Below are 22,586 nucleotides of genomic sequence, written 5' to 3'. Positions count from 1 at the left end.
TTTATACCTGCGAGAAAAAAAAACTTTGAGTTGAGAATCAAACTCGCATACTCCCTACGGTAATAAACCCATACATAAACTCGTAGTTTTTAAAATGTGACCGTGTGATCCTAGATTCCTAGTTCAGTGATCTCGAAGACTCGGACGAGGGACGGCATGGTCTGCGGTCCACCTGCTCGGCCCACCCGCGCTTTCCATGTTCTGTCACGGCCCAACTCCTCTCTGCAGCTAGGAGCCTAGGACCGTCTGCGGGGCACGTGGGACCCGCCTGAAATCTTCACGATGCGCCGTCTCCGTTAACATCTCGCCGTCATCACGTCTCTCTTTCAACTTCGTTCGCAAGAAGCTCAGAACAGAACCCATCAAAAGCGAGGCTGCGAGAGAGAGAGAGAGAGAGAGAGAGAGAGAGAGCGAGAGAGAGAGAGAGAGAGAGAGAGAGAGAGAGAGAGAGAGAGAGAGAGAGAGAGAGTGAGTGAGGGAGGCGCCGCCGCGCCGACGCCGAGTCCTTTCTCCATCCTGCATCTGCCGCTGTTTCCGACAGGATGTTTCTCACGAGGTACCCGATCCATCTGGTGTTCTGCTTTTCGTTTCTCTAAACCCTACCTCGATTCGTTCAGTCGGCGGCGCATCTGGTGTCTGATGCGGCTGAGATTTCTCTGCGTGCGAGTTCTTGCAGGACGGAGTACGACCGCGGGGTGAACACCTTCTCTCCGGAGGGGCGGCTGTTCCAGGTCGAGTACGCCATCGAGGCCATCAAGGTGAGATTTCTCTTGCGTCTCTGTTTGGGGGTCGTAGCTAGTGTCAGCCTAAATGCTAAACAGGACTGTTGGTCACATGTTTACATTCATGTAGAGAACCAAAACAGGGCAACACAATTAAAGTAATAAGGCCTTCCTTCCTTCAGTCTACCCCCTTATGGAGAGATAGATTAAAGGAAGAAGGACATTTGTGAATGCTTGATGAGCTTAACACATCTGAGACACCTTTTATTTATTTTTCCATAGTTGCAAATGGTTACAGAGATACCTTTTGAAACTCAGTCGACAATTCGAAGGTACAAACGTTATTTATCTTCAGAGGCTGAGTGATCCTGCAAAGAATGCTCTCTCCTCCAATGCATAACACTGTACCTCTATTTATAGACTTATAGTGGCAACCTGACGCATAGCCTCGTTTAAAACTACAATCATGTCCTTAAACCCTATACATACAAATTACGAAATCCACTAAGGGTATCTCCGTCATTTCCTCTTGTAACCGTGACGTGCATGCTGCTCAATTCCTCCTTCGTCTCCCTGTTGCTTGTTCCACGCACTAGAGAGTGCTTTGGCTAAATAATATTGTCGAAGCTTTCATCTGCTTTGGTGACAAAGATGACTGGTTATCCCTGAAACGAATCATTATATCATTAAAACTGGTTAGTTTTGTGGACCTTCGGCAGAGGCTCACCCCCAACAAGGACCTCACCCATTGGTTAGCCTTTAAACATCGATTTTGCATGGTGTCAATAATAAAAATGTAAAGATAAGTATTCTAGCAACTAGAGAATTATAAATAGTGACATAAAAAGACAAATGATGGACATAGCTGATACTACCCTTGTCCCTGGCATTCTAGGATTCGAATTTGTCCCACAAAACATGTCATCGTGGCACTTAGGCAGGCAGTGGGGGCATGTATAAATCAACCCTCCTCCACAGCCCTTTAATAATCAAACAACCCCTAAATAGGGGCATCCATGTTCATTTCACTTCTTCAATCTCTGAAATATCCTAGACCGTTTGCATGGCCATTTATGGCCTATTGGCCTAAACTGAATAGGTGTCCGTTGTTTACTGTTTAAATGCTGTTTAGGTGAACACTTGTAGGTAGAGGGCGAGGTGCTGGATTGAATCTGAGCAGCGAGGGTGCCAAGATGCCGACTGGCTGTGTGCGGGTTCACTGTGTGTCATCAGAAGTATATGTTTTTTTTTGTGTCGGGACGGGGCTAGATTTGGGGGTTTGACAGCTGTGTGAGTGCAGAAGCTGAAAGGGAGTAGGTGGGTTTCTTAGGATTAACAAATTACTTGGATTTATGAATGGAGAGTGTTATATGATGAAGTCTCAACTCTGGAGATGTCTCACTTGTTCTTACTAATTTAGGTTTGTGATTTGTAATGTTTTATGGTTGTGTGTCTTGTTAGAGCAACTCCAACAAGTCTCAATATCCAATTCCTAAACCATATAATAGGAAAAAAAGAAAAAGAAAACAGAGCTCCAATAGCTCCCTAGACCGGCACCCAATTGCTTCGCACACGTAAACTGGGCTTCTCCCTGCGCATATTTCCGCCGATGTGATTGCTCCCAATCCATACGAGTTTTCTTTTCCCGCGCTATGCTTTGTATTCGCGCCTCTGCTGCATGTCCACCTGCGTCCGTCCACCCGTAGGCTTTACACGTGGTAGGGCAGTGGCCTTTCGCTTTGTCAAAGCGCAGCAGAGTGGTGGCTGTTGAGTTTGAGATCCAAATTCTTCAATCTTCATATGGAGGCTGTGTTGGAGAGCGTAGCAACGCCAACTGGCCCATCGGCCAGCAGCCCAGCACGCCAGGGGGTGCGGGGGCCGGAGCCCCCGCGGTCTACGGACGGCGTTCTATAAACACTCCACATATAGTGAAGGTTTCGCATGGCTGGTGTCTGTGGTTTTTCCCTTCTCATTGAAGGGTTTTCCACGTAAATCTGTGTGTCGTGCTCTGTGATTTGTTGGTTGATCTACTTCATTTTTCCTGCCTTTTCTGCTAACGGTGGCGGCATGCTTGCCAGCCAATGCCTTTGTTCAAAGCACTTTGGCATTTCTTGATGCCTCTACGGATTTGAAGGTGTACCAATTCTTGGCGTAGTTGCAGTACTACGGTGGCGGCTGCATGGCCTCTTCCTGCTGCTGCAGCTGCTCTTGGAGTATAGCTGTAGCCCTCCGTACTGTCCGGATCAGAGCTCGATCAGAAGCAAAGACGCAGACACATAATGAAACATTCAAAAGGTTTTTAGGAAAAATATTGTAGTGTTACCTTTATTTTTGGATATAATACTTTTAAGGAGATCCCAATTTTTACGTTTTGGGAGTTATATTTTTGATACTTGTTGGAGTTGCTCTTAGTTTATTACTGTATCAATTTCATCCGAGATGTAATGCCATGCCTTTTAAAAAAATTTATTTACCCTTTGTCAGGCAGGTTGTTGTGTGCCATTGGCATTAAGTAGAGAATAGCTCAAGGACAAATACCTGCAATAAAATGCCAGGACCTTTTAGTTGTGGGAATCATGTGGGGTTTTGTGACGAAGTGATGCTTATGTTGCTGTTTGTTTTGCTAATACAGTTGGGATCCACTGCGATCGGTTTGAAGACAAAGGATGGTGTTGTACTCGCCGTTGAGAAACGTGTGACCTCACCACTGCTGGTACTTACTGAGTCACTTCTTCTTAACTGGTCATAGTGCTAAATTATATGGCTACAAACATCAGGATATTAAACTAGGAACATTGCTTGCTGCCCAAACTTATTTTTTGTATGATTATTCTCTTAGTTGGTCTATGATTGGATTCTCAAGATTTCTTGAACAAGATTTATCTTTAGGTAGCTCACCTCATCTTTCACATAGTTGTTATCTTGTTGGTGCAGCCCTGCACTCTATGCATTTTTTTTTGCAATATATTGTCCTCCATCTGATGGAATCTTAGGGCCTATTCGGCAGTCTGTTCCAGCAGCTGCTGCTGTGGCTGTCTGCCATCTCACATTTTGCTGTAGCGTTGAACCAGCAGCAGCGGTTGAGACAAGCAGTCAAACAGGAATTTTGTGGCTTCATGGAATTTTGTGGTTTGATTACAGGAATCAGAGGATATAGCAGCTTCACTTAGCCTCTGGTTTTCATGTTATGGTCTGTTTCATGTTTAAGTTGTCAATTATTGAATTCGATGTTTCTTTGCTCTTTTATGTCATAGGAACCAAGCAGTGTGGAAAAAATAATGGAAATTGATGAGCACATAGGCTGTGCCATGAGTGGACTTATTGCTGATGCTAGAACACTAGTGGAACATGCTCGTGTTGAAACTCAGGTACTTTCTTGTGTTATATACTTACATACATATTTATATATTGGGAAGCTTTTCTGTTAATCTGATTTGCTATGTTTACAATCAGAATCATAGGTTCTCATACGGAGAGCCAATGACTGTAGAATCTTCGACACAAGCTATCTGTGACTTAGCTCTGCGTTTTGGCGAAGGTGACGAAGAGTCAATGGTGAGCCTCATTTATTTTGTTATAACCATCTCCAGGATGTAAGAAACCAGACTAATTAGCTGCATACTACCTCATTTCTGCCTCTTCAAGGGGTTTACACATATATCTTGGGTTTGCTGCATTCTAAATGGGGCTTGACGATTATCTGCTTATTTTATTTCATTTTATATTTACTGTGGAGGAAACTGAATCTAGCAGAACATTTAGGTGTTCTGGTTAGCGCTAGTACTCTCATAATGAGCCCTAATGGTGATCCAAAGTTCAGTTACAATAAGTCCAAAAATATTCCCATTTGCCAACTATATTTTGATGTTGCCAACCCACTACTAGTTATCTTTGCAGCATTTATACGGCCACAGTTTCCTGTAGTGCCCCATCTACTTTTGTGTTTCCATCAAAATAATTTAGAGGCGTGTGCTAGAGTTGTAATCACTCTATGTATTATATGGAGCCGGTCCTGATGTACTTTTTTGTTTGTGCAGTCACGGCCATTTGGAGTCTCTCTCCTAATTGCTGGACATGATGAGAATGGACCTAGCCTGTACGTATGATCCAATTAGCTAACTGAACTGGGTTTTCTTTAACTGCAGGTTTTAGAATCCATGTTTTTTTTCTTGAAGCGTGCTGTTTTACTTTTTTTAATGTAAAGTCATTGACTACCATGCATTGTAATTGCTTTTTCATGTTGCCTTTTTTAGACTACTCCAGTACAATCATTGAGCTATCATGCAGTTTTATTGCTTTTTTTCTGGCATTGACATGGTTAACACTATTTTATTAAGCGGCCTGTCTCTTTTCTGTAGAGTTTAGAGTTTCCATTTGTTCAGCTCCCATGAACTATGGTTGTCTGTTAGGCAGTTTTGTCCTAGGTCGTTATGTGTCCTTGACAGAAAAAATGTCAGAGAAGTAGAATTTCTGTACAAATATGATAAAACAGAAAATCATGGAACCTGTGACCAAGATTTTTCCAAACGGATTTTTTCATCATGTATTGAGTTAATATCAGAAAAAGATTGTCCTCATTTTTATGTGCTAAGCAATTTTGTTTTCTAGTTGAACTATCTCTCCATTCTTCATGGCCTCTTTACTTATAACATGCATAAGGGCTATACTCTGTATAGACAAGTCAACTTTGATCTTCTATGTTTTTATGTGCTCATGCTTCATGTTTCACGATTTGGTAGATGTATTTATATTAAGTAGAAAAGCATCTCTGTCCCTGCTTCCAATAAATTTGTGTGCTGGGGGCGGGGTGCTGGGTGTGTGTGGGGGTGGTGGGGTGGGGTGGGTGTGGATTTCTTTGTTTACCACTGGAAGTTTAGCCTAGTCTCAGACATGAGTTTATTGGGTGTCACCTAGTGACGTATCTAGCTGGAAACAACATCATGGTTATCTTCAATTCTTCATTACAGGCTATATTTTTTCTTTAGATTGAACAATATTTTGCTGAAGGGCTTACAAATTTCGTGGCTCTGATAAACCCACTTAGATCCGCCCCTGGGTTTACATGTTGGCAGATGCTTTTCTTTACTTAATGGAATGTTGTGTGGAGATCAGGCACTTAGAACAGGACCTTCGTATGTCCTGCTCATTCTGCAATCATGGCATCTTTTATCTCGCCATGTTTGACCATTCCTTTTGCCAGGATCAAATTACACAGCCACTGTACTTCTTAAGAGTTCATGGTTTGCCTCTTGTGTGCTGCAGGTACTACACTGACCCATCTGGTACATTTTGGCAATGCAACGCAAAGGCAATTGGATCAGGTTCTGAGGGAGCTGATAGTTCCTTGCAGGAACAGTACAACAAGGTACAGTACAAGATAATGCTATGATACACGATAAACACTAAGCCAATGAACTAGTAAGTGTACAATTCCAAAGAGATATTCTACCTATGAACCGTAGTTACATGAAAGATCAGATAAGTCGTTATGAACTCAATCTGGTAAAGAAATGTACTATAGTTTAGTCAGTTAGTAGTGCTGCTTAGAATCTTTAAATACGATATTGGAAGATTTTGTTTCACTATTCCACAAGGATACAAAATTGGGATGATAATATCTCCCTTTACGGCCTGTCAAAAACATTTAGGGCTGGTTTGGAAGCCATGATACCGGAGGAGATTGGAGAGACTAAATTCCCCTTATTCAAAATTGAATAACAAGGGGAATTTAGCCCCCCTCCGATCCCTCCGGTTTTATGACTCCCAAACTAGCCCTTACAAGTATGTGTAACTATAATGTTTAGAGCATATCCGGGAAAAAAACCCATATACAAAAGAAAGGGGAATTGCATGGTTGTTCCTACTCAGATAATTTTGGACTGAGTTAACACCGTTAAGTGTTGATAACAGAATAGAGACAAACTGTCCGTTCGTTTTTTTTTAAAAAAAGCAAGGGAAAAACAGTTGCATCCCGAGGGTGAGGCAAATATGCAATAGCCTCATAAAAGGAAATCGAGACTAATCCTACTGACTTCTTAATGCAGGAATTGACCCTCCAGGAGGCGGAGACCATAGCCCTTTCTATCCTGAAGCAGGTTATGGAAGAGAAGGTATGGCATGACCTCTTCATTCTCGAGCTCCATCGAGCCATTCATCAAATATGTGATCGTATTTCCCGTTCTAAACAGGTGACCCCAAACAACGTCGATATTGCCAAGGTTGCCCCCAAGTACCACCTCTACACCCCTGCCGAGGTGGAAGCCGTCATCGCGAGGCTGTGAAACGCTTCCGAGCTCTTGCTATCCACGTCATCAATCGGTAATAGACGACCCTTGTACGAAGCGTGGGCACCATGGTCCTTGATTATGGCTTGATTATGGCAAGGACAGTCGATGTTAGTTTGATTCACAGCTCAGCCGGGCTCACTTGTCTTTTTAAATTTTTATGAATTAGCGTTGAGAACTTTGTACTGCCAAGAAAGTTCATTTTTTTTACCCTTTCGGTTTCTCCGTTTTTGTGGGCAATTAGCTGGTGCTCGTGATGTGATTGCAGCCTGGAATTTCCAGTCCTGCGTGAAACGGCAGCGGCGGTATCCTCTGCTTTTCACGCGCCAGTCATTTATTTTTGAATGAAAAAAAATACACGCCCTGCGGTGGGTACCCGTAAAAGTCGTCCGTCGCCCGACGGAGGCGGCGGCCCTCCAGTCTCCAGTTGAGGCCGCGGCGGGTGGTGGCCGCGACCGCGAGGGGTTTGGGATGTGGGTGGGTGTGGCCGTGTGCCGCCGGTGCGTGACGATCTTGCCCAGGTTTGGCATGTAACGCGGATTCCTCTTGGCGTTCGGGGAAGGATGGTCTCCTTTTCGTAAGGAAGCTCGCGCAGGGGTTTCCAGCGCCCGCAGTGGAGAATCAGCATTCGGTCCCATCAACCTTGACTATGGATGGCTAGTGGAGATGTCGAGTGGAAAAGCTAGCCAAGGGATCTTTGTGGTACAAGGACACTTTGCGATGCATTTGTCGGTGGATGGAGACAGGTGTTGGCGTCCTTCCCCGCCAAAAAAGAAAAGAAAAAAAAATCTCTGCCAAAAGTTCGTTCGTTTGTTGTGCATTGAACTAGTTAAGAGAATGCAATGACTCCACGATCCACATTGCTCCTATACCACCAGGCACCAGCCTCGATTCTATTTTGACCCGATGTGTTATGTGTATATATATTATGCCGTGTGCGAGTCCGATGCTCTATATTCCTTGGGTATATATCCTCAACGATGACAAAAAGAACACAACGTACGCTGTACGAAGAGAGAAAACAACTATTTTCCAAACAGCTTGTGGTGGCCACGGTTTGATCGTCCGCTGTGTGCCAATGCAAGTTGAAAGTTTATATTTTTTTCTTTTTTTTAAAAAAAAATGGATTTGGCTCAGAAAACACAGCGATCACCAACTGTGTCTACGACCGTTCAGCTCTATTGATTCAAACGGCGTGGTTTTTGCCTTATGACTTGCTAAATAAACAACACCACGTGAAGATTGTTCAGCATTAGTGTTTCGGTGAATGTTTTGCCTCCACTACTACATGTACACGTTGCTGCCGAAACTAACCCTGAGTATATATGGAGCTCGCTGTGGTTTGGTATTTATGTTTCTAGGCCTTCTCAAGGACATTCGTGCACAACACACATATAGTTATGTACATAAAAAAATATGTTTATTGCGTGCAGGAGAAAAACCTTAGATCTTACAATAAGAATATTCCCACCAGCGTCGTTTTCTCATTATCATTGTTTTTGTTTTGGAAGTAGGGTCGTCCAGACAGCATCGATCTGCAGTTAGCACTCTTTTCATGCACATCAGCCAGCAGTGTCGGAAAAATCATTTCTTGAGACTTCCATGCACAAACATTTTCAGGAACACACACACATATATTTAAGTAGCTAGACAGAACTTTTCAGGAACATATATATATGCGTACGTGCTTGGACATGCATGCATGTATATTTTTTCACTGAGAGGACGACGAACTGTAATTTTCGAGAGAAAAGAAAAACAGTTAATTTGTCTGCATCTGATCATATGTATATAATTTTCATCTTCGAGACAATGACTAAATATGCTTATATAATCAAATACAGATTTACTGGCGCTTTCTTTTTATAAGGGAGAAATGCATACGCATGTCAGCATGTGCATGGCCTTCCTGTCTTGGTACGTTGGTGACGAGTGTGACGACAGGTAGATCGAGCACGCTGCATGATGGAGCTTGCCGGAACAATGACGTACGTGTAAGGCTGTAAGCTGTTCAGTGTGCACACGTACGTATGCCCATGCACGTCATCGCCCCGGCCGGCAGTAGGTATATACGTCCATGCTCCAGGGCCGGACGGAGGGCCCCCAGCAGGCACCGAGTTGAACAGGAGAAGGGGGGTATATATTCTTGAAACCCTTAATTGGTAGTGAGTATAGTATAATTAAGTTAATATAGTTCTTGTCTCCTTTAATAAAATTTACTGGAAGCGGCAGCGAAGAGCTAGCTCTAGCAGCGCGTTGCGGCGGCTATGTATGTTGTGCATCAGCTAGCGTTTCATTAGTTCTTGTTGTACTTGTCCTCCGCGAGCAGCTCCTCCAAGACCCTGTCGTCGAGGCACTCCAGCTCCACCTTCTCCGAGTCGGGAACACGGGCCCTCCCCCTGCTGGCCGGAGCCGACGTGGTGGACGAGGAGGAGCCGCCGCTGGTCCGGCCGCCGGGAGCCGCGCCAGCTGACGATCCTCCGCTGGCGGGGAAGTTGAGCACGGCCGTGGCGCCCTTCATGGCGAATGCGGCGCGGTCGTAGGCCCTGGCGGCCTCCTCGGCGGTGTCGAAGGTGCCGAGCCAGACGCGGGAGCCGCCGCGCTCCGGGTCCCGGATCTCCGCGGCGAACTTGCCCCACGGCCGCTTCCGCACGCCGCGGTACTTGCCCTCCTTCTTGTCGTCCTCCATTAATCTTAGTAGTTCAGCTTGATTCAGCAAGCTATAGCGAGCAATAGACTATATATAGTACGTATATACTACTAGCTAGCTCTGTGATATATTGTATAGTCGTGCTACACTCTCTATATAACCGGGCTACTCCTGCACTGGCTGCTAGCTACCTAGCACTGTGTCTCTGTGGATATGAGATGTTCCTGCTGCTGCCTGGCCGGGGTTCTCTACTGCACGGCAGCTATTTATACACACGCTAGCTGGGCGGCATACCGATACTATACTATACGGTAGGTATTGCATTGCATGCAGATACGCTAGCTAGCTAGCCGTACGTGGTATATATACAGTACAGCTAGCTCTGCGGCGGCCAAAGATGATTTTTGCCGTCATGCATGTCGTCCATGCATCATGTTTGTGACGGCGCTGCAATCTACATCGTCATCGTCTATACTAGCTAGAGCCTAGAAGCAACGAACGAATGCTCAGGCGCGCGATGTGGAGGTCGCTGCGCGGCGGAATCTCCGTCACGTGGGTTGCACGGCCTGACAGCGGACTAACGCGAGAAAGAGAGAAAAATGCCGGCGTATTTTCACCGTGCAGGGCCGGCAAGGGCAATTTCCAGCTCGACAGCTGGTCGATAGATCTTATATATGCTTACGTACTACGTTGAGATCGAGCTCGTCGTCGTGGATCAGATGATGAGCTAGCAGAATGATTAATTGACTCCTATCGCCGCCGCCGCCGCGCGAGCGAGATGGATCCATCGCTCTCCGATCCGGCTGCGCGCGCGTGGATCAACTTGCTCGTACGTACTATGCCTCTCGATCCATCACCGCCGGTGCCCGGCGGCCGGCCGTCCTCTGTGGATCGCATGACCAAAAACGAACGAACCTTATGCTTTGATCTCGGTCGAGCTGAGCGTATACGTCCACGGCCACCGGTTGGTAGCTGCCGCGCCGTCGTGTGCGCGCGCGAGACCATACGCAGGATTATATTCTCGCGCTGGCCACGTCAGGCATATATCTCCAGTCCTCTCCCCAGTATAATAATCTAACGAACCGCTGCATGCTGCATGCACCTTCCTAGCAAGCTACTTGGTATCTCTATTTTATCTTGTATATCTGTATAGTGTAAGGTGTTAGGCTTAAGGACCTTGCTCATAAATCTTAATTGGTAATTAGATGATTCACGGTTGGTTTTAGTACAAATTTTAAATACATATTAATTCACAAATTCATATAGATAAACATGACATATGCTATTGTTGTTTAACAAAATTAATTTATTTATAATCAATTGATAGTGTATCACTAGGATGAACTCACAATAATAAAACACTACCGAACACAACTGCTTTGCCGAGTGCTTGTAAAACACTCGGCAAACTCTTTGTCGAGTGTGACTCTCAGCAAACCCGGCGAACTATACATTGGCAACAACTTCTTTTCTGAGTACTTTTTGTAGTACTCGGCAAACGAGGTCGGTGCCGAGAGTCTTAGTTCATCGAGAGTGGCACTCGTCAAAAAATGCTTTGTCAAGTGTCTGATAAATTGCACTCGATAAAGTGTTGAGCACTCGGCAAAGAGCCGGATTCTGGTAGTGAAAGAAAGAAAAACATGAATAAGCTAAGGATAAAGGTATACCCTAAAACAGAACTAGCGCCAAGGGCATCAGAGGCGTTGTTCTACAGATCAGTCAATCGACATGATCGATCTATTTGATGTAGTCCACCAAAATTAATGCGGTGCCAACGTTGATGCAGTACAGACCATGAACGACACCAAGCATATGAAACAGTCATGACGAGCACTCCCTAAAAACCTAATTGGCCGCCTATCCAAGCAGGATTGCAAAGGATCAATATGGTTTCGAAGGCCTGCTTTCTCTACTCGTTTTACGCGTAGAGGCAGAGACGGGAGCATTAGAGAGCAGTGAAACATAGAAAGTATATGTGTTGTGTTTTTCGAAAGGGAGACTAGAGACTTATAGATGGAGGGGATAGTTCAACATTCACCACTTGTACCGAAATGGAAGTAGGCACGTGGGGTCATCACAAAGCTTGCATCAAGGCAAAACAAAGCATGAAGAGTGTGTGGCCATCATATGCACAGATGTTGAGTTGGACCATTTGCCCCCTAGATTAAGTGGTTTAACCAAAATATCTAAGGATGTGTTGGGAATATGTAATAACTCTATAAATAAGATACGAGGTTGCCCCAACTAGTTATCTCTCCTGTTTTCATTTTCTAGCATAAAACTCTAGTTGCAGTAGTTTAAGCCTTCCTAAGTTTTTGCGATTGAGTTCATAGTGTAAAGAATGGTGACTTTTTTGTGTTTAATCTTTCCTTTGCAAGAACAAGGCATGGTTAATCTCATAAATAAAGCAATCATCCATCGAATGCCTGAGTCTATGTTCTTACTTTGAGTTCGACTCGGTTTTACCTTCCCTTTGTTCCCTCCCTTCACCATTTTGCTTGATCTAGAGTTCCTGAGGTTTTGGGTTTGTTTTGGTTGGTTGAATTCGGGCAAGGACCCTAGATAAACATCCTCGCCATGTGAATCGTGCAGATTCATCTCAAGCATGAATTGTCACTTTTGGAGGGATTTCTTGAGAAACCCCCAACTCTCTTGATGGAATTTCATATTTGTTGTGCTTTGGAATTTTGTGGGCATTGTTTTTAGGGATACCGTCCAATACACATAATAATTGTATATGCAAAATTTGGTAATTTTTGGAGGCCATTTGATCCATTCCTGGATTTGTGAAGTTGAGCTTGGGGTCCTTGCCAGTAAAACCAGTGAGGCCGACTTTCCCAACTCACTAAGCCGCTTTGATTGACCCTCAGTTAGTCACTAGCTAAACCTAGATGGCTAGGCCACCTCTCCTACTGGCCACACCAAAGAACCTATGAGGTCGATCTCTTGACCGGTTTGGCTGCAATTGTTGCACCTATTTGGACGTTTTGGTGTGCTTCGTTGTGTCTATTGTTGTTATCTATTTCGCTTTGCTCCATGTGTACTAATATGTTTTCTTAGTCCTCAAGTCACTAGTTAAGTTAGGAGATTTTGAGTCTGACTTCATTATGACCCGTCGTTTTATTGTCCTAGTTGGTTTTCTATTGTTGTTTACTGTCCCTCTATTTGGCCATCATCAACAGCATTTAGCCACCAGTTAGCTTGAGGGCATCAGTGTTGTGAGTTTAATAATTTTGGAGGGTGATTTTCGGACAGTTGCTATTTCAGAAGAAATTTGAATTTGGTTCTCATTCACCTCTATCCATTCACTTTTCTCGGTCCTTCACATTTCTTTAAATAACCAAGATGCTAAAGAAAATCACACATGCAAGTAAAATACAAGATGCAAAACATATATCGTTTTCTCATTATAACTGTATTTAAAAAAAGAAAGGCAATACTCTAGGGTATATAAGTGTTCAATTGGATGTAACTGAACTTTTAACCAAAATATAAATGAGGGAAAGCTCAATGTAGGAAAACTAAATGTTTTTTAGGTTATTACAAGAACAAAAATCATATAAATAGTAATGATCTAGATTTATCAAGTTATATTTAAATAAATAAGTGAAGACCAATATAATTCATACTAGCAAAGTGTATGTACATTGTTATGATTTCTATTTATGCTTGAGTATAGAATATAAAACATAAAGATGTGTGTTATATTAGCTAGGTGGATGTGAATATAGGTTTGGAACCTACGACTATGGTTTGAATCCCCATTTGTGCATATTTTTAACTCTTTGCCATTTAAATGTTGGGGAGGGAAGGAGTTACTTACGACGATGGTGGAACCACTGAAACTGATGGTGCTTTATGTAATAGTACTAGTAATGGAAACATACGACAATTGTGTAGATTTCAATCAACATTACAATTGCATTTTGTGACGATACTAAAAAGCTAGGGAGCCATATGGAATGTCTATGCTAGGGATTACTCGTGTACACAAAAGTTAATCAAGCTATACGCAATAATGTCTTTGCACACCAATGAAAATTCATTGAAAAATTATGATCGCCAATTCGCCATAGCTTTATTTAAACTTGCCAAGTCAACAATTTCTTGTGTTTATAGCCAACAAAAATTCATAGAAGCGATTAGTACCATTGTAGCTTTAATGTACTTAATTGAGTCAATTTTCTTTTATTTTTCATACTTACTTCTTTATTGCACTAACATTTATTGTGGATCTAAAAATTTATCTGATTTAAAGTTTGACCAATCTCATTTAGATCCGAGAACGGAGGTAATATATTATTTGTACAAATGTGCATATTGTACTAGTCTAATATTTAATATATTATTTGTACAAATGTGCATATTGTACTAGTCTAATATTTAAAACATAAAGGATTCTTGCATCTGCCATAATTTACTTCTCATCTCTTCTCTCTCACATGTGACCTGGACTCTCATACAAGTTAGCACACGTGTCGTGTATATATTGCCATGATGCATACTCTGATTCCAAGACGTGTTAGAATTTAGAATAGATACATGCTATGGTAAAGACATAAATCTCTTATTCATTGAAATATGTTCCTATACAATTTGTTGAAATGCATGAACAAATATGCAAGAACCAAAGGGAGAATAGAACTGGACCCAATAGTTGTTTCGAAGAGCTTTGATTTGAACACCGAGATGTCCTTCCTCTTTGCTTTCTTGTATGATCTTGGTGCCATGTTCCTTGACGCCTCACCTTCAACCCAACCTGGTCGTCAGAAATCAGCCATTTTCCCATTACCAATGTACATGTACTATTCTAGATGCATGAAAAAGGTCAACATCTGTTTTGTCACATGGCAATTGAAGACCAGCCCATGCACGCATTATCTTTGATATTCCATCTTAAAGCTCTTGCAAAACGTTCTAGGTCTAGGATGCCAAGACCCCCTTATTCTTTGGCAAACAAGTCGCGGAATAGTCTTTACTCCAAAAATTACTTGGATGGTGAAAGCAAAGATGTCGAATAGTCCTTGTTCTTACGTATGGGTATGGGTAGCCGACCGCCGGTAGGAATCCGTCTAATATTCGTCCAACTGCTGCCTTGCGTTGGCGATGGATTCATATAGAATCAGGCATGCCCAACCTTTCCAATTTCTAGTACGGTGCCGGGGCTCGTAGCCAGTCTTTTTTGTACAGGTTCATGTGGGTACCTGCCGCTTTAATGATGTTTATTTGCCGCCATAGTCATCCTGCGTTTGCCATGTTTTTTCCACTTTTTATCACTATTGAATATAATATGGACCGATCCCGTGCATATTCTCCTATGTAGGGATGACAACGGATAAACTATCTGCGGATAGTATCTCTGGACATCCATATCCGTGACTTATATCCGATATCCGAACCCGTACCCGTTATCCGCTATGGATAAAAAACAGTATCCACGTCTGTTACCCCGCGGGTAATGGATATCCGCGGATACATCCGTTTGCCCACTACACATACAACATATTTAAATCCAGTAAATTCTAGGCGACAGTCGCGGTAGGAGTGGGAGAGGAGAGATGGAGAGGGTCTGGAGCGAGAGCGACCGAGCGAGGGCTTCGCTGGAAGCCTGTAACCTAGGCTTGTGGCCTTGTGGGCCATGGCCCGTGGGCCTGTGGGACGGGATTACGAGATATTTTAACGGATATTCGAGTATTTGGGTATGGATACTGATTTTTCGTACCCGTTTTAAAAATATCCACGGATATCAAGTGCTACCCGTATTCGTATCCATGAGTATAGACTCGTACCCAAAACCGTGTCCAACAGATTTTTTATCCGCGTGTACGCAGATAAATCACATCCATTGCCATCCCTACTCCTATGTGCGTGTATACTATTCGGTGGGGCCGGCCATTTTAAAACCGAAACCCGAACCGAACCCGAATAGACCGAATTATTGGTCTATTCGGGTTTTCGGTTTCGGTTCCTATATGTGCTATATTTCGGGTTATGGATTCGAGTTCGGTTCCTAACCTTTAAAACCGAATAACCCGAAATAGAAAAAAGCTCTTAATATACGATGATATTGTTATATGATTTATGAGTTTATTAGCTAAAAATTATGATATCATCTTAATAGTATATATATTTCATTATACTATTTTTATAGTCACTTTTTTAATAATAGTATTTTCAATTAATTATTAATTATACATATTTTAACAAAAGATAATAGTCTCTTTGCTATTTGAGTCTATTCGGTGGACCGAATAGACCGAACTGAAATTGTGGGTCTATTCAGGTTCGGTTTCGGTTCTCATTTTTAATAACCCGAAATTTCAAAAAACCGAATAGACCGAACCGAATTACCCGAATGCCCAGCCCTAACACTCGGCGAAGGGTCGCGATTGATGCTGACGAGAGCGCAAATGGACTAACGCCCTTGCATTTGCATGCATGACCAGCCCTGCCGGTGTCGTAATACTACGTGTGGTTCGTCGAAACAGGCCGGCCGGATGGAGGGCAAAAAAAAAGACGACGAAGAAGTGGAGCTTGGATCTCCATCCGCCGGTGCAGGCAACAACTTGTTTGCCGACTGCCGAGTAAAAGTGGACAGGGATCGATCGGGGTCGGGGCGCGGGCGACGCGGACGCACGGCTGCCGGGCGCGGCAATGATTTGGAAAGCCGCGCGATCTCGCCATCGATCGACCGCGCGTCGCCGTCTTGGTCGTCCTTGTCCGTCCCATGCATCTCTCTATCGTCTCCCGGCCGGGCCGGCGCGCGACGCGATCACCTGCGCAGGTGGGGGACTGGGGGCCCGGCCTGGCGCTGCGGGCGCCGCGCCGTCGATCCCCGCTGCCAAGCTGGCGGCGTCCATGTGAAGCTCGGGTGGGCTGGTCGCGCGCGCGCGCCGCCGCCTGCATGCAGGGAAGCTGCCTGATGCCGATGCCGAGGCGTACGTGCACGCGCACTCCCCGTGCCGGTGTCCACGCGGCCACGCGGGCGACCGCACTGTGAGTAGCATAGCAGGGGGCAGCGCCGCGACCACCTCGCCGCCGTGCCGAGGGGGCAGGGGAGGACGTGGCGCAGCGCGGCGCCAGATGCGCGTCAGTTCTTAGCAACTAGCTAGTACGACAGAATGCTCGCGCTGGTACACTGCGCTCTCTAATCTATATGCGCTGCTGCGATCGAGATTGGAACGAACAATATGGCTAGTGGATACTGATCTTTTAATTTTTTTTTATTTGCCCCTTTTCGTTTCGTTGGTCCATCGGAGTACGTCTAGTGTGGCTCCAAGAGCCAACATAAATGGAGTGGACGTACGACGTAGCGCGTGGCTCCGCTCAAGGCCAACATCAACGGAATGGACGCAGAGCTCTTGGTGGTACACGTCTTGGCAGTTGGGAGTGGACGGATGGTATATAGCACGCTTTGCTTTGTCGTCGGCAAGTATAGGTCTGGACAGTGCATAGAGCCCCCTAGACTAGGGCCGGAAACGACCATGAGCTGACAAAAGAGGCTCGGTTCGGCTCGACCTTGGCTTGCGAGTCATATTCTGATACTTATCGTTACATTATTTGGTGAATTAATATTATATAAATTTGAAATATAAAATCATCATTCACATTATGAGTAAATTAAATTATAACTTGTAATATATTCATCATCAAAGACTAAAAATGAGCTATTATCCATAAAATTATCTAACATTCATTATTATTCCATAAATTGATCATTTTTGCAAGGCTCGCGAGCTGGAACGAGCCGACTCGATTCGGCTCGCTGCAAAAACGAGCTCAAAGAAGGGGCTCGGCTCGGCTCGCGAGCCGCTCCGAGCTCGAGCCGGCTCGCGAGCCTCGAGCTTATTTTCTAGCCCTACCCTAGACATAGTGCATATGCTTGTAAAAAAATAGGATGGACTTCTACCACTGCAACTCACATATGTTTGTATTATATAAAGGAAAGATGTTGTAAATAAATAAATATATATTAATAATTTAAAAATAAAAAATATAATCGTGTCTGAATAAATATGTAATTTAAGCAAGGTTATACCTATATGGTATATAGAACCCGTAGCAATGTACGAGCAACTAACTAGTTCCAACAAATTACGAGTGTGGATAATAAAAGAGAGGAGGTATCACCGACCATTGTCCATCATGTTAACCGTCGTGTCGGTGTTGTCGACGCGCGATCAAGCTCCACGTTAGATGTCGAAGGCGATGGCATGGAGCCCATTAGCAGCCTCTGGCGAAGGCAACTGCTTCGAGTCCTTGGGCGAAGGCGAGGATGACGACTGCGCTGTGGAATATCGTAGAGGGCGGCAAGGAAGGCTCCAGGTGAGGAATGGATGTGAGAGCACAATCACACGCGCAAGGGGGTGCGACATCTATGGAGAGGTGAAGTGAGAGGTTATCTGGTGGTGTAGCGTCTGCACTGATGGTGGGAGATATATAAGGCACATATTAGTACCGGTTCTTGCAAAACTAGTACTAAAGAATAAGATTTAGTGTCGGTTCTTGTTCGAAACCGATACTAAATACTAAGATTTAGTGTCGGTTCTAAAAGAATCGGTGTTAAACTCGTTTTGGTGGGAATTTTAATTGCGTTGATAGGAAAGGAAAATCACTTTTAGTACCAGTTGTATATAATAACCGATACTAAAAGTCTCTGGTAATTTATGAACCGGTACTAAAGGTTTTAGAACCGTCTCGTGTATTGAATCTATACATCATATTAGTACCGGTTAGAGACAACAACTGATAATAATATCTTTTGTATGGATCTCCACATTTAAAATAGACACTGAAGTAGTGTCAATACCAGTTTTAAATCAATCGGAACAAAAGTTGTTGAACTGAAACCTGTTCTCCAGTGGTGGTACCCTCACTACTCACGAGTAGAGGTAGTAATGGATCACGATTCAAACGTTTCTTCACAATAAATTAGGGCTCTTAATTAATTTCAGTTCAAAAATAAATTAGTCTGATTCTAATTTAATTCGATCCTTAAATTTTATAGTATAAAATCTATAGCCCGTTATCACCCCTACTCATGAGTCACGATGTCTCCACCAATTGAGCATTACCCAACTGGTCAGATTCTCATTGTGGAATTTGTCTATTTTGGTTCAAGTTGCCGACTTAACGTGTGTGCTCGTATTTTTGATGATTGATTCTAGGATATACTATTTTTTAGTGATAGACAACGTAATAGTCCATTTTGCTTCTTGTTGTCGACTTAACGTGTGCTCATATGTATTCTCCATAAGTATTCTAGGCTGCACCTTTTTTTCAAAAATAGGCAACCTAACCATCGTCAATAAGACATCTGTGTTGATTCATTAGTCTGAAAATCCACGTCCAAACATGCTTGTCACACAACAAGTTCAGGTCGCTGTAGTTTGGATTCTGCGGCATGAGTATGCTGTTTGGTTGCCACGCATGCCCAGCCCTCCAAGAAGACAATGTAGTGTGTAAATGAATATGAATACAAACCCATCATCTCAAGTGTGACGCGTGAATAATACATCTGCGCAGGAGCGGGATGTACCTCTGAAATTTACTTCTGCTCAAGCACCAATTAACACGGTCTGTTACTCCTACTATATGAATCCACATCGGAAAAGTAGAACTTAGAAAAGAAAAGGAAAGTACAAAAGAGAAAGAAAGATCTGCTGCTCAGTTTTGGGCCTGAAAGCAACTATCCACGTAGCCTGAATGGCAAACCAGGCTTCACTGGATGGTATGCTGAAGCCCCAGAAAAGGGCCCATTTAAATGCCTCAAAAGGGCCCAGATTAGAGTCCCTGTTGTTGTTTTTTTTTTAATGAGAGGAAGCTTTCTTTATGTTTCTTAACAGTTTTACTATGGTGACCTCACCAATCTCGTCCTGAGGATTTGCCGCTGCAGTTTTTTAAGGTGGTCAATCTCGTCTCGATAAATTGTTAGCACAGCAGCTAGCGCCCCAGCCATCGAAGGTGCTTATTATAGAAGTAGGGTTTACGTTCATGCATTTGTAGAGGTAAATATGCGTGTATTATGAGCGTCTGTATTATATAGAGTAATGTCACAAAAAAATTTACTAAGAATATCATTAAGCAGGTGCACGTTCTTTTCAACGAGTTACTTATGAAATGGAATCAGTTTGGACGGCCTGTGACGTGGTTACGCCATCTTAACACCGGATTTTCTAACGCGTGCGTGTGATGGATCAGTTTGGACGGCTGGCTGTTCCTTACCGGAGCAGCGCACTGGGCACGAGGGTGGAGCGGAAGAGTTGACCTGGGCGAGGCAGCTAAGCAACTAGGGAAGGGGAAGCCATAGCCATGCATCCTCCCACCGGGTATAGAGACAGGGACAGGGGCCAGCCCGCGCGTCCGCTCTGCAGCTGAACCGTCGCAGTCGCCGTCGCCCGCTGCGGTTTCCACGCCACTCGCGCGCACGTATAAAACCGTTTCAAACTTCGCCCCACCGCTTCCTCGGCCTCGGCCTCGCGTACCGACAGGCACTCATCTCTTTCGCGAGTTGGCCTGGCCTGCCGCAGTTTTCTATTAACCGACCCGGCCGCGCGCACTAGCTGCTGCGAGACGGCGCTCCCGCTCGCTCGCTTGGATAACCTATTTCTTGCTCGTGCCGGTCGGTTAGCCGCCCGAGAGAGGAGGCTGATCTGTCCTCGCGAAGGCATTGACTTCGCCTGCCCCAGTCGCGCGCGCGTGCCTGGCGATGGACGCGGCGGCAGGCGCGCCAATACCAGCGCCGTCGGACGCGGGGCAGGGCACGGCGGCGGCGTTCCCGATCGCCATCGTCATCGCGATCGGGTTCATGGTCACCACGCTCATCCTCATCAGCTACTACTTCCTCGTGGTCCGCTGCTGGCTCCGCGGCGGGGGGCCCGGCGGCCTGCTCCACCGCGCGCGCCGCGAGGACGACCGCGGCGGCCTGGCGGAGCGCGTGTCCGCGGTCTTCTTCGCCGACCACGATGCCGCTGAGCTCCCGGGCGGGCTCGACCCGGACGTAGTCGCCGCGCTGCCCGTCGTCCGGTACTACCGCCGCCGGGCGAGGTCCGCGTCCGAGTGCGCCGTGTGCCTGGGCGAGTTCGCGCCCGGGGAGCGGCTCAAGCTGCTGCCCGGCTGCTCCCACGCCTTCCACATCGACTGCATCGACACCTGGCTCCACCACAACGTCAGCTGCCCGCTCTGCCGCGCCGTCGTCACCGCCGTCGGCGTGCTCGCGCGCCACGACCACGACGCCTCCTGCCGCGACCTGCTGCAGCTCGGCGGCGGCGACGCGCGGCGCGTCGTCGACGCCGCGGCGAGGGTCGGGTACGGGAGCTCCTGCAGGTTCCCGACCAAGGCCGCCCCCGCCGTCGCGCAGGAGCCCATCGCGCGCTCCTTCTCCATGGACTGCTTCGCGGGGGGGCTCGGCCGGAAGCCGCAGGAAAAGGAACCAGCTGCCGGCAGCTGCGGGGAGGCCGGCCCGAGCCTTGCCGTTGCCGCCGCCGGCGGCAGCAGCGACGTCGCTGACCGCGGCGCTGGCGAGACGAGCGGCCGGTTCCGGCGGCTCCTGTCGTCGTTCGGGCTGGGTCGGAGCTCGCGGAGCACGGTGCTGCCGATCCACCTCGACAACCCGTGACGGTGGCGGCGGCACCGGCCGGGTTCGTGTCGCTCAACGATCGATTAACCTATTCCCGCACACTGCTTGTTCGCTTCATTCATGATTATTAATTGAGCCGTGTCGTTTGCATGCAATGTACAGCTAGCCACATAGAGGAGAGGCTTTGCTTCTTTTTTTTTTTAGTTTTTTGTTTTGTTTCGCATCAACCTCGCATGTCTCTGTGCGCATTGTTGTCCTCGTGTTCGTACTCCATGGATCCGTGCTTGTTGGTGCACCAGATGTCGTCGGATGACATGTCAAGTAGCGCAACATTGTCATTGCCATGTCGTCCTCCTTCCGTGCTCCTGATCGTTGACGTACACTATCTCATCAGGCTTGTTGTGTAACATTGATTAAGCCAGGACTTTTGAAAGTAAGTGAACTGTGTAACTTTGCTATTAGTGAACTGTGTATCTTTCCTGTATAGGCGTATAGCTCTGCATGCACAATGTGCAGCTCCACCGCCACCTGCCCTGTCGTTCGCCTGAATGCCTGATTACCTTCTATATAGCATGGCTTCCTGTACCCTACCGCTCTACGCACGACTATCCCTCTCTATGCCTGGTCCTTTTTCTCCAACTTTAGTGTCACCTAACCGAGAGTCCGAGACCCTAGAGTTCTAACCCGGCACAACCATACACTGGTCCATGAGAGAGAGACCAGGTCGATTCCCTCCCCAGAAATGTTGGACATAGCTAGATCCGCAGCCCTAAGTCGAGGGGGAAAGTAAGGGCGTGTACTAGCCCATTTTAATAGGGAGTCCCTTGAGAAGTATCTAAGATTTTAACTCAAACAAAAATAAGAAATGGGCTCTTTGCGAATAAACTCGTCTCTACACAATTCTGCTGCATATGTATTGTCTCTTAACTGTATTTATCATTTAGCCATTTAGGGACTTAGGGTTGTATCATACAATTTCTATTTCTTTATTGTCTCCTATACTTAGAAAACAGTTCTAGCTACCATCTCAGATTTGTACATGCCCTAATTGTTGGACAGTGGGGCAGCATATACTGTCATGCTCTCGTCGTGCTGGCATAAGCACACGGTCATGGAGGAAACTTTATCCTGTTTCCTGATTAATTTGCCGTCCTTTGAAAAGTTGACACAAATGTTTGCGCTGCTGGGCTTGTAAATCACGCGTGGACGGTGACGACGATAAGATCAGCGCAGGGGATCCTCTCCCACTCGCTTACCCCATTGGGTGCAGCAATCGCAAGGCCCCCACAAGCAGTCAACATCATCGAGGTAGGTTTGTGTAACCCACCAAATTTGCAGACATCGCCAAAGCG

The 22,586-nt window shown here is 45.6% G+C and overlaps 3 protein-coding genes across 3 annotated transcripts; 2 read left to right on the top strand and 1 right to left on the bottom strand.

Moving 5' to 3' along the window:
- The first annotated feature begins 334 nt into the window (after positions 1–334).
- On the top strand, positions 335–7,198 carry LOC100283546 (proteasome subunit alpha type 5). The gene is given in 9 exon segments (NM_001156446.1): positions 335–556; positions 677–758; positions 3,355–3,435; positions 3,977–4,090; positions 4,176–4,277; positions 4,760–4,818; positions 5,985–6,087; positions 6,767–6,832; positions 6,911–7,198. Coding segments are annotated over 9 exon segments (714 nt in total). The 5' UTR covers positions 335–542; the 3' UTR covers positions 7,004–7,198.
- A 1,988-nt stretch (positions 7,199–9,186) lies between these two features.
- Positions 9,187–9,972, bottom strand: LOC103631727 (ethylene-responsive transcription factor ERF096). Its single transcript, XM_008652880.2, has one exon. The coding sequence runs from the start codon at positions 9,693–9,695 to the stop codon at positions 9,303–9,305; it is 393 nt and encodes a 130-aa protein (XP_008651102.1). The 5' UTR covers positions 9,696–9,972; the 3' UTR covers positions 9,187–9,302.
- Positions 9,973–19,978: 10,006 nt separating this feature from the next.
- Positions 19,979–21,718, top strand: LOC103631726 (RING-H2 finger protein ATL1). The gene has a single exon (XM_008652875.3). It carries the CDS (start codon positions 20,365–20,367, stop codon positions 21,271–21,273), a length of 909 nt encoding a protein of 302 aa, XP_008651097.1. The 5' UTR covers positions 19,979–20,364; the 3' UTR covers positions 21,274–21,718.
- Positions 21,719–22,586: the final 868 nt, after the last annotated feature.

Source organism: Zea mays, chromosome 1 (assembly GCF_902167145.1).
Source record: "Zea mays cultivar B73 chromosome 1, Zm-B73-REFERENCE-NAM-5.0, whole genome shotgun sequence".
NCBI lineage: Eukaryota > Viridiplantae > Streptophyta > Magnoliopsida > Poales > Poaceae > Zea > Zea mays.
This window is presented reverse-complemented; position numbering and strand designations above follow the sequence as displayed.